The sequence below is a fragment of the Rhodamnia argentea genome, chromosome 11, assembly GCF_020921035.1.
Source record: "Rhodamnia argentea isolate NSW1041297 chromosome 11, ASM2092103v1, whole genome shotgun sequence".
NCBI lineage: Eukaryota > Viridiplantae > Streptophyta > Magnoliopsida > Myrtales > Myrtaceae > Rhodamnia > Rhodamnia argentea.
The window spans coordinates 22,090,489-22,102,664 of record NC_063160.1 but is presented as its reverse complement, the minus strand read 5'-3'; the positions used below and the strand labels follow the sequence as shown (position 1 = coordinate 22,102,664).

Here is a 12,176-nt window from a genome sequence, read left to right as displayed (position 1 = left end):
GAAAATCCGTTCATGTAATTTGGAAGAAAGATCCACGATAAGTAGTCTTGGATAGTTTATTTGTGAAAATTCCATATACCTTGAAACCAAAGCGATATTTTGGGGTTTTGACCTACTCCTCCGCCGTAGTCCAATGAGAATGGATAAGAGGCTCGTGGGATTGATGTGCTCTTGCTACGGTTAATCGATCCGTTTCGGATAATTCGTCCCCCAAATGGATACTAGGCGCTGTGCGTATTAAAATGACTAGCATTATTCTTACTGATCAGTAAAATCCATTAAAAAAAGGATAGAAAATCCATTTTATGGTGAAAAATTCATTAATTTTAGGTTTTTCACAAGAAGAAAAAGAAGAAAATAGGGGGCCTGTTGAATTTCACGTATTCCGTTTCACCAATAAGATACGAAGACTTAGTTCCCATTTGAAATTGCACAAAAAAGATTATTTATCTCAAAGAGGGCTACGTAAAATTCGGGGAAAACGTCAACAATTATTGTCTTATTTGTCAAAGAAAAGCAAAATACATTATAAAGAATTAATTAGTCAGCTGGATATTCGGGAATCAAAAACCCGTTAATTGAAAAAGGAATTTGAATTATTTGATTTTTTTATTAGATCTTGAAAAAGGGGATGGGGTTTCTCTCGCTTTTAACATAGCGGGCCCCGATGGGAAGCCCACAGGACGAGCCATTAGCTCAGTAGTAGAGCGCACTCCCGATAATTGCGTTGTTGTGCTTGGGTTGTGAGAGATTTCAGTCGCATGGATAGTTCAATGTGCTCATTAGCGCCCGACCACGAGATCATTAGCATGGCATACTTCTCTTGTTCGAGACAAGTTTGAAATCAAACCTCTCCTCGGGAATATAGATGTGGCAATTCGGGTGAGATGTAATATAGATCCAACTTTCTATTCACTCGTGAGATCCCGGCAAACCGTAGGGGACCCCTACAGCTCCTCTCTTCTCGAGAATCCATACATCCCTTATCGGTGTATGGACAGCTATCTCTCGAGAACAGGTTTAGGTTTGGCCTCAATGGGAAAATAAAATGGAGCACCTAACAACGTATCTTTGCAGACCAAGAACTACGAGATTGCCCCTTTCATTCTAGGGTGACGGAGGAATCATATCATTCGAGCCTCTTTTTTTTTTTCATGCTTTTCCACAAGGTCTAGAGAAAGCTGCAATTAATAGGTCGATCCGTATAGTGATATAGCTAACGCGTTAAGTAACTTATCTGTTCTCTAAGGAGGATTTCGACTTAACTATGCTCTCGCCCTGACATAGTTATAGGCATATCTTCGAGTCTGAGCAGCTATCACTTCCTCATGCGACCACTACGGCTTCGGATTTTGATATTATCGGTGTTTTCGGACTTCGGAAGATGCTTCTTCTTATTTCCGTAGGTTATGGAACTCAAAACCATTATTTCTTGCACGTGAAGTTCTTTGAGGTTTCTATTTCTGCCAAGAAATTGCCCTGCTCCAAAATTTAAATGCATTTCGGAGCCAATTTGGATTTCCAGCAGCACTTCATATGTCGACTAAGGCAATTACTAGTCGGCAATAAGTACCCACGACTTTGGGTTTTCAGCGAAAAGGCTACAGATGAGCATGGGGCCACTCATGCATTTACATTGCCGACTTGTAAGCTCCACCATCTCTTGTTGCAGTTTGACCTCATAAATGGGTGGAATCACCCCGGCTTAGGGTTGGTACCAGAATAATTGTTTCTTATTCCTAGGAAGCAAGAGGTGGTTCAAGTCTGGGTTGAATAGTATGCCTTCTAATCTACTTACAAATTTTTGACCAAAAGAAGGAAAATCTACTTCAAATCCATCCTAGATGGGTACCGAGCGCATATACAACCACTTTCGATGCGCACATATATGACCACTTGTGATAGCTACTTACGTCGTTAACCCTACATGAAAATTCTTTCGGCGTGTGTCCGATAAGTAATTTGCCTAAGCTAAAAGGCCAAGTGCGTTGAGCCAATTGGTGGCGCGTTTTGAGTCTTCCACCTCCAGAAGCGAGAGGTCTCAAGGGCGATCCTCCCCGTTGCCAACTTCTCAGACAAGTTCTGGCGGGGATTAGTCCTCGGCATTATCCCCTCCGGATAGGGGAAAAAATTGCAAAACCTAAATATCAGACCATTCTGACCGGATATGGATGCGTCTCGATCCTAGATTGATCGGAAGATGCATAAGCACCGCCACGACAACCACAAACCAGGGTACTCCACCTCCAGGCAACAAGGGCTTGCCTCTTATTGGAGAGACCCCTACTCGTCCGGTCTTCATCCATTCATTGTAGAAAGAGTTTGAAAGTAACTTGCTCCTAATTGGATTACCTGTACTGTGTGTCTACCTGTCGGAGGACACTTCTTACAGAACGTCTTTCTCTGACAAACTTGGCAGGGCAACATGTTGCCGTGTCCACTGATCCTCACCTCAACACTTGTATCATCCATCAAGAAGGAAGACGGGTTGAGCTTTGGTACGTGGACCGAGTATCCAAGCTTTTCACGCTTGATGGCGAGGCAAGAGTAAAACGAAACACTCTCGGAGCGGTTCACTAGTACCTGAGAAGCATTACACTGAGCCATTATACTGAGCTATTATTACTCAGATGGAAGAGATGGTTGGCAGAACACTGAGCGGGAGTCCGTAGAAGTCCACGACTCGTTTGCATCGGTAAACTGAGAGAGCGCTTCAAACTCTCGTTACAAGTAACACAAAATCTATACATGTACCTCAGTGGATAACCGAAGTACTTGAATATTGCAGATGATTTTCAAGTTTGAGGTCAGAGTTCATGTTCGGCTACAATTTTGCCAAATCACCAGAGAAGGTCGGCGAGAAATTAATCAAGTCTAGACCAATCGTACCATAATTTCCTGAAGGTACAAAGAGCAAAGACCCGCTATTTGAGACATCCTTTGGATCGTGGATGTATAATGGTCTCACACTCTGTTGATGCTCAGGAACAGAAGAAAATGAAAGACTTGTTCCGGAACATGATAAAGGAGAGGCGTAATTCAACTGGAACTTCTGACGGTCCAGGGGATTTTCTTGATCAAGCTATCGCTGATATGTGAACCGAGCAGCTGTTGACAGAGGAATTACTACTCAACCTCATGTTCTGGAAAATGAGAGATTGCTTTCGCCAAGCTATCCCCCACTTCAGTAACGATTATCAAAGAATACACACATAGCTTATTCCATCTCAGTTCTTTTCAAGAAAGTAAAAAATCTGGGGGACAAAAAAGGCAATGCGTCTCCATTCTCATAGCCAAGGTGGGGTGGGGCCTAACAATTGGAGCGGATATACCATTTGAGAAAACAAAATGTTCACTTCTATGTATGCCATATCGATTTCAACAGATCATCCCCAAACTAGTGACATATCGAAAGGGAGTTGATCCGCGAATTGCGTCACAAGTGATGTGACTGAAGGTGCCGGAATGATCGATCCCTCATGATATTCTGAAGCTGCTGAATCCATCTGTAAAAAGTCCTTAGCTTGCCCATTTCGACCTTCGCCATTAGACATCGTCTTCAAACCTCGCTTATAGGAAGCCCAGCTAGATTAATTAATGACCATGCTATTCACAAATACTTAACCCCCCACCAAAAACTGAAGAGAGATTGAAACAGAACAAGGGAATGAAGAAATAGTTGCGTGATTTCATCCCTTTTTTTCCTAATAGAGACTCAAAAGTTGGCACAGGCACGGAAGTATGCCTTCGCGCCAAAAATCTGCGTCATATGCATTTGCTGGATCGGATTGTCAATAGCATGAAGCCTAATCCTGGATCAGAGTATCACTAGCGTGAAGCACCTCGTAACTGAACAATATCCCCATCTCAACCAGCCAGCTGGATAACGAGCATGCGTTAGAACAAATTGCTTTAGAAAGACATAAGGCATAACTCGGTAATTTCTATGGGAAATCGGCCAAATAAACTCCCCCTCAAAGGAAACACTGGAATCATAATCATCTATGTGTACCCGATGACATTCATCATAAACAGTTAACAGAAAGGTTAACATCATTTAGCTAGAGGACCGAAACAATAAAACTGTAAGAAGACTGGATGACTATGAGGCTGAAGAGAGCTTCAAGAGAATTAAGCATTCCCTACATTGGAGTAATTTGAAAAAAACAAACCATTCAATCTCATAATAACTCAAGTATTCATTCAATTTTAATACAAGAGATGTACAGTTGTGAACAACCACTAAAGCTCATCTCAAGACTTCTTCACAACTTAGCTTTATATATTTGCGGAGCAGAAACTGCTGTATATCTCTCTCAAATCAGTACCATTTAGGCTAGTACCCTAATGTCTTCTAAGTTTTTGCTAGACCTACAAGTTTCAGACATAGCCTTCTAATTCACTTGATAATATCCATTCCACTTCCAGTGAAATAAACTTCCAACAACAAGACAGAACTAGTTAGCCTTTCCTAACAAAGTGGAAAAATCTAATGCCGCAGTAAAATAGAAAGGACAAAGATAGGAACAAAATACTAGAAAGTAAATTGGGGGAACCGGTAGGCTGGTTGCCACCAAAGACAATGACACATCACCACCACTAGCGGTCCTTCGTGACTTATTGGGCTGATCAATGCCCCTGAAACTTCTTTAAGAGAACTCATTGAAAATGCCTCAAACATGGGAATACTTCTTTTACTAATGATTAGCCCCCTTGTAGAAAGCTGTTTTAGGGAAAAAAATATTAACAGACCTTAAGATAAACAAGCAATTATACACTAGTAATCGCATCATGAGCTTGCATCAATAAATTTAACGCAACCTGGGTGAAAAACCAGAGTATACTTCACTCACATCGAATTTCAGCATCTCTCTGTGCATGAACCACCATGGACCAGTCTTTGCTGATAATCTGAAAATTGGTGGAAATAATGTCCTTAGACAACTGCTATATGAGAGAAATGCTGCAAAAACTATTTTTCGTGCAAGTATCATGCAGTAAGCATTGCCAGTTTACTATATATATATATATATATGGAAACTGTCTCCCTTATATACACGGTGTTCATATATATGTACAGGAACTGAACTGGATGCAAAGAATCAAAAAATTATTAATGTATGATACCAGGGCCTATCGTTAGAACAATGTATATCACATCCTTTTAAATTGTGAAGACCACAGAGAGCAAAGACAAAGTACTATCTGTGTCATAACGTCGATGCTATTTTACATGCCATATATAATCAAACCTTAAAACTTGCAAAAGTATGACACGGTATACCTGAAATAGCCTGCTGCTGTACGCAAGCCCATAAAGAGAGACAAGCCCAACCAAACCCCAGGAAGACCAATCATCCTAGGAGCAAACAGCAAAAATGCCGAAGATATTGTCCCCACCAACATCTATAAAGGAGAAAATTCCATTGTTAGGCAACCCGAGGCCCGTAAAAATCATCCTCGCAAGGTCCATCATTACACATTCTCAACTCACCATGGAGAAAGCTGCATATGGGAAGTCGGAAACACCATAGTGGAGGCCATCAAAAATGTAAGCCAGAGCGTTCAACGGTTGACTAGCGCTAACAAACTGTGTTTTTGTTGTTTGGAGGGGAGGAAGAAAGAGAGAGAGAGAGAGAGAGAGAGAGAGATGAGGTGAGACCCCGAATATGTTCATGTCAACAGAATCTTGATAATCCACCATACATACCAGGACCCCAGTTTTTACAATAAGTAACACATCAGCATCCTTGGTAAACAAATTCGCTAAAGAGCCAAAAGATAGTAGGAGAATTGCAGCTAGGGAGATTCCTGTCAATAATCCTATCTGAAATAGTAGGAGCATCAGTTTTATGCGAAACAAAATAGAGCAATAGCCAAGCTAGTGAACTTCAATCCTATGAGAGAGTTCTGAAACATTCCACCTAAATAAAGGTACTTCTGGCAGATGCAAGCTATCAAATCTCACCTTTAAGACGAAGTTTGTCACTTCTCTTACAGTTCTATAGTCAGATTTAGATACTGAACCAGCAATCAGGGCCTATAAAGTAGATGAATAAAAAGATAATTAGTTTGACAGCAAGTTAGACGGAATGAAACATATATAGGAAACACAGATACTAGAAATTTTAGGAAAGAATCGCATTATCGAGGAATAATATAATACATCTTTACGAAGAACTTGTTTAGTTGCCTAACTATAAAACTTCACTAGCCAATATTTATGCCTAAGGTATGTTTGGTTTCGACAATATAGCTATCCCATTCTTGGTCTTTTTTTATGAAGTTGCTATTCCGATGTAAACGGCCATGAGCCGAATTGCTTTCCCTCCGGCTAATTTTCCTTCAGTTTTCTCCCTCACAAGTGCTCTCATGGTTATTTCCCCCTTATTTTTACAGCTCTCTGATCAGAACACTCACGGAAATCTGGCCAAAGCCTAAAAGTTATCGACAAGCGTTTATTATTGAGATAATCACTTAATAAAAGATAAATGTAATTGGGCTTTACGTTAATTTCTATGTAGACCATCTACAATTGTTTCTTTTTGGACCAATTTACATAGGGACAGGTGAGGAAAAAAATAACTTGCTGCACTTAAACTGGTACAACAAAGGTTTCAACAGTTTTTCTCCACTGGAATTACAACAGCCATCGCCTTTTCTCCCCGAAAAATATGTCAGTTTCCATTAATCATTTATGGATACATATCTCTTATGATGGCTAAGTCCTTTATTCCAAGATCCATGGCATTATAATTCCACAATTGAACTTACCAATTTAAGTTTTGCAGTCACGGGAAATTTTGGAATCAACATGCCACTGACAATTATTTGTACCCATTATATATGGAAAACCAAGACAAGAAGCAAATTATAAATAGGTATCTGTATCCCTTTAAGTGAGCTACGCCATACCCTTCTTCCTTAATTCTATTCCCAGGAATAGTTAGTCCACTCCTCAATCCTACTCTTTGAAGAAGAAAATTTGACGTAGTTATAAAAACCAGCAACTGATTGATTAGATGGATGACAATTATAGAGCTTTAGTCTTTGGCCAGAAAAATAAAGAGCTTTGGTTAATCCTTAAAATAGAGGCTAAGCAAACTACTACAAGGGAAAGAGAAAATTACAAATCTAATCGAGGGAAGAAAATAATGTTCACCTGGGCAGATGCAGCCAGTGCATCTGTCAAAAGAGAGACAGCCAACCAAACTTGCATGCATATCTGATGAGCAGCCATTGCTAATGGACCTTGACGAGCAGCCATAGATGTTCCCACAGTCATGGTTGTAAGAACGGCAAGAGTTCTTCCAAGAAGAAAACCACCTATTGGATCCCAACATTGAGGGAGATAGAATAATATCCTATGTCTTGATGCATATGATTATAAAGTAAAAGAGCAAGTGAACTCTCAAGTTGATGCGAACCCCTTATTGAGAAGTCAGAGCAAAAAGTTCTCCACTACCAGTAAAAAACTTAGTGTGGAACAAATTTTTTCACAAAAAAAGAGAAGAGGAAAAGAGGGAGAGGGAGAGAGAGAGAGAGAGAGAGAGAGAGAGAGATGAACAATGCTGAAGGAAATCAAACACTTGCCAGATTTTATATATCCCCCAAACTGCAGTGCTCCCATCTTTGGAGGCAATAAAATAACTCTCTTATTAAGATACCAAATCATTAGTAAGGCGACAAGGTACCTGATACATATACATAAATCTTCATATAGTGCCGTTCTTCGGTAAACCAAAGGTTTATAAAACAGAGGAAGGAACTTACTGTGATGCAACAGTACAAAGGGCTGCCCCAACTACACCCAGTCGAAAGCCATACATAAGTACGGGAAACAAGAAAACTGCTGCTAAATTACCAATGCCTGCATATAAGGAACTATTTCCATCAACAGAGGCATTGAATTCATGAGATACAGTTTGACTCTTCTCACGAGTCCATGACTACATGAGGTTCTATATGAAAATGCTGAGGTCTACCTTTAACTTCTACCCTCCTCAGCAACAAAGTCAGGCAAGTGAATTTACTAGATGTCCAATTTTACTAAAATTGCACATAAAATCTCATATTTAAAAAAATATAAATAAATAAGACCCTAGAAATAATCTATGGAACTAAAACTGGTTTTGAAGCTGCTTTCTTTGCACCTAATCACAAGAAGCCAAGAAAGAAACTGGGCATAACTCAGGAAGTGGTGCAGTCTTCCTTGATTATCCTCCTTTTTGCATGTACTGCACCGTCCCTTTGCCATCATTAAATTGATGGCCATAATAGGACTAAGCTCAGAAAAATGTGACCTATGTCTAGGCTGGAGAAGGAAAGCATCACACAGGATGATAAGCTTAATATCATTTTTTGAAGGTTGGAGAAGGAAAACATCACACAGGATGATAAGCTTAATATCATTATTTGAAGGTAACTTCTAATGATGAGTTTCTTATAGCCACACGCTCCAACAGTAACTTGGAGAGTTACAGGAAATTGTTATGTTTACTTGATGTGGGGAGGAAGAGACGTCCAGAGCTCTAGGAATTAACATGTAACTGTGATAATTTTGAGCAGAATTATGTGCAATATACCAAGAAGAAAGAAAAGCAACCGTCCAAAAGTTAACAAGTAATAATTACACAAATCTTAACAAGTACTTGCCTAGACAGAAAACAGGAGTTTTTGTATCTTTAAACCCACGAAAAATTCCTTGCAGTGCCAAGGACACTACCACTGCAGGGGCTCCAAGTGCTCTAAGAGAAAGAATGCGTTGTGCTGGACTGTGCATGGGTGATGCCTGTAAACAATTTCGAGAGACTATATTAAACTTCTTAATAACAAGCCATACACATGTATAAAAGAACTGCTTCAAAATTGAAACGTATTGGGTGACAGGTTCTTCTAAAGTCAAATAACGAAGTAATGCTGGAGAATGGAAAGGCAAGTGTAAACGATGTTTCAGCGAAGATTTATAACAGGCCATTGCAAAGAGTGTTGCATGGCTTATCATAATATGAAATCTTGTAAATAAAACTCACAGACGATACACCCATCACATTTAAAAATTGTCCAGATCCAAAGTATAAAGCTATGGCCTCAAAAATGCCTATCCCAACTGCCAATAGCAGAGCCGTGGACACAGATGATAATTGCTTCCTCTCAGGCACTGCAAACAGTTTGCCTGTGTAACATCAAAAGGATCCCATCAGAAAACGAAAAAAATACAAGTTGCGTAGTAATAATCAACCTAGCAGGAGCAGCATGTCAAAATTTCACTTCACCTGAAGCAGAATCTTTACTTGCACTTTTAGATAAGTCCTCAGCCACAAAAGAAGTGGCAACACTAAGCAGAGGAATGTTAAAAAGCTTTGATATGATGTTAAATATTGACATGGAAACCCCAGCTGAGCCCAACTCCACAGCACCTAGAAGATGAAGGGGACCACAAGAAGAACAAAATTGCCACAAAAAGGTTACATAGAATGATCACTGAAAATTGTTATGGCATAAACTTGATCAAACAAAGAAAGGGACAATTATTCATATCTTGACAGTAAAAAAACTCACCCATCTTTTTATAGGATTGTGGACACCTTAATGAAAGCTAATGACATTGAGGACTTAAAAATCAAGGAGAAATACTCACAAGTTGAATGGACACACTTGGTGATATTCATTAGCCAACACCAAACGTTCCAGACACTTATCAAGAAAAAACAATTGCACAAGATGGAATAAGTTACGCATTTGGAAATTACCACCATGAGTTAACAGAAAATTGCGTTTGCATTTCATTCCCCTCAAAAACAAATTCTTTCATTCAAATATGTAGCTTCAAGAGAAATAACACATGGATCAAAAGCGGTATAGACCCTTTCTTTTCTTATTGAACCTTTTGAGTAGGAGAGAAACCATGGGAAGAGCAACTTAAAGAAGTCTACAAGGCTACAATTGCATGACAATCAGTACTCGTTATTTTATATGTAAAATACTGCATCTACATATTGTTCCTGGACGAGGGAAAAGCCTTTTGCAATAAAAGGCACTAAATTCAAAACCGCTGAGAACCAACAGTGACATTCAAATATGACATAGAGGGATGGCTCTATTGGAAAATAAATTGTGATGGGTGGAAATGTAGGGTAACCAAGAAAGAAAGAAGGCTTCATCAAATCAGCTATATATAAAAGTATATAACCAAATCTCTTGCTTGATAAGCTCTTAGGACCAACTCATGATGCATTGGGTTAAAGGACGTCTTTACAGACTCATAGCTAGGAAATGCTACAAGAAGCAAAGAGGGAAGAATCTCATGCATGTATAGAACTTGTTTCCCTTTCTTTCCCTCTGCTTCCTTATTCAAACAAAGAATTAAGCGAAGTTGTCTGAATAACTAAGAAGTAAAATCCACATCCCCGACTGGAAAAGAGATGAGAACTATGATAAGACAAAAGATTATCATTTCTGCTGATATCCGATTGTAATCATCTCAAGAATGCAAAAATTCAAAGTCGAAGAAAATGCGCCGAACATGTTCTCTGATGACAGAACATTTTCCAGAACATTTCCAGCAAACATAAAGCAAGAAGACTTCGCCAATCCATATTTTTTCCACACGAGGTAGTTAATGAACTTCACATAAAAGAGAAGGTTACATACCCAATCTGCCAATATAAGCTGTCTCCATCAGCTGTGCTAAGGGCTCAAAAGCTTGTCCGGCAAGTGCAGGCAGTGAGAGTGCTATGAGCTCTCTTTTCACATCAGTGATATGTGATTGACCTTGAGAAACCGCTGTCAACTCACTGGCATAAATCAAGACAAAGACTAAGAATACCATCTTGCAAACCCAAATTAGAGTTCACCTCGCTTTGAGTCAACTGTAACAATACCCCAGTAGAATTATCATCTGTCAATACTTGTATGTTGGTCGTCAAAGCAGATAACCATACGCTTTGCCATGTGCTTAGACTTATTTTGACATTACCAAGGAAAAATTAAGCAAAAGATGCATACCACAAGTGCACTTCACTTCAAGCAGCACCCAGCAATGTCAGCAGCACATATTTCTAGCCAAAACTATAAAATAAAGTGCAAGGAGTTAAGGACTTTACGCGGCTTCCTCTGTTTTCTTGGTACGAGGATCACCTCTTGGAGGGAGCTCATCCCCCACAGACAGAGAACCCACGTATTCATCAACATCTGGAGAACCTATTCCACAATCTGAACTCAACTGACTATGGACCGAAAGCAGTGAGGACCTCCCGTGATTCGCAGATAGACGGCATCCACAACCGTAGAATCTCTTTCGATCGACCAAAGCCGAAAAACTACAGACACCACTTGTGCGGACAGGGGCGAGCAATCTTTTCCTTCTGATTGCCGCGCTCAATTCGCTATGCCTACTCGTCGGGCCATTAGAAACCGAAGCACCAGCGAGCTGCGCTCCCGACATCGCACCGCTCTCTATTGTTGGCAAGAAAGACGCACAATTTTCCACTACACAACTGCAACCTCAATGGAAAAAACGAACGCGTGAGGACGGAATCGAAACCGGACAGGCAAAACCGCGCAAAAAATAAAAAAACAAAAAGCTCCGAGCACGACATGAAGCAAACAATCCACTCCTCATCGCGCGACTCGAAATGAACAACAACTTCGCCGCAGCTAAGACGAGACAATCACAACACGACTCGGGCATCACCGCGCACAAGAAAGAAGAAGAAGCCTCAATCTCGCACGAGCATCAAGGTGAAAAGACCGGAGAGGGACGGAGAGAGAGAAACATACGGCGGCGAAGTCCCCTAGAGCGGCGAAATGGCGGACGAAGCGCGCGAGGGAAGTGCCGTAACCGTAAGCACCGCCATGGCCATGGACTGCTGCGCGGAGGCTGCCTTTTTGTTTTTTTTTTATCGTTATTATAATACTGCTGTTTTTCATTTATTGGGAAGCGAGGGAGAAAAGAATGGTTGCCAAACTGAAATTTGCTTCGATTCGTGTCATCCATGCGTTTTAGTTGCACAAAAGTTCAAGAAAGGACGGATTGCACAAAGATAAAAATATGAGAAGATCAAATTGCATTGGAATAAATGGCTTGAAAGTCCTAAAAAACTTATCATAAAAATATAATTGAATCTTAAAACTTTCAAAAAAATATAATTAAATCTTAAAATTTTCAAAATATG

General features: G+C 40.0%; 1 protein-coding gene across 1 annotated transcript; it reads right to left on the bottom strand.

Annotated features, from left to right (window-relative positions):
• Positions 1–4,499: 4,499 nt before the first annotated feature.
• On the bottom strand, positions 4,500–11,948 carry LOC115735828 (protein DETOXIFICATION 45, chloroplastic). Its single transcript, XM_048272548.1, is given in 14 exon segments — positions 4,500–4,911; positions 5,285–5,406; positions 5,495–5,590; positions 5,711–5,827; positions 5,969–6,040; positions 7,163–7,326; positions 7,594–7,694; positions 7,774–7,870; positions 8,656–8,791; positions 9,033–9,211; positions 9,276–9,419; positions 10,654–10,796; positions 11,106–11,455; positions 11,782–11,948. Coding segments are annotated over 14 exon segments (1,971 nt in total). The 5' UTR covers positions 11,932–11,948; the 3' UTR covers positions 4,500–4,811.
• Positions 11,949–12,176: the final 228 nt, after the last annotated feature.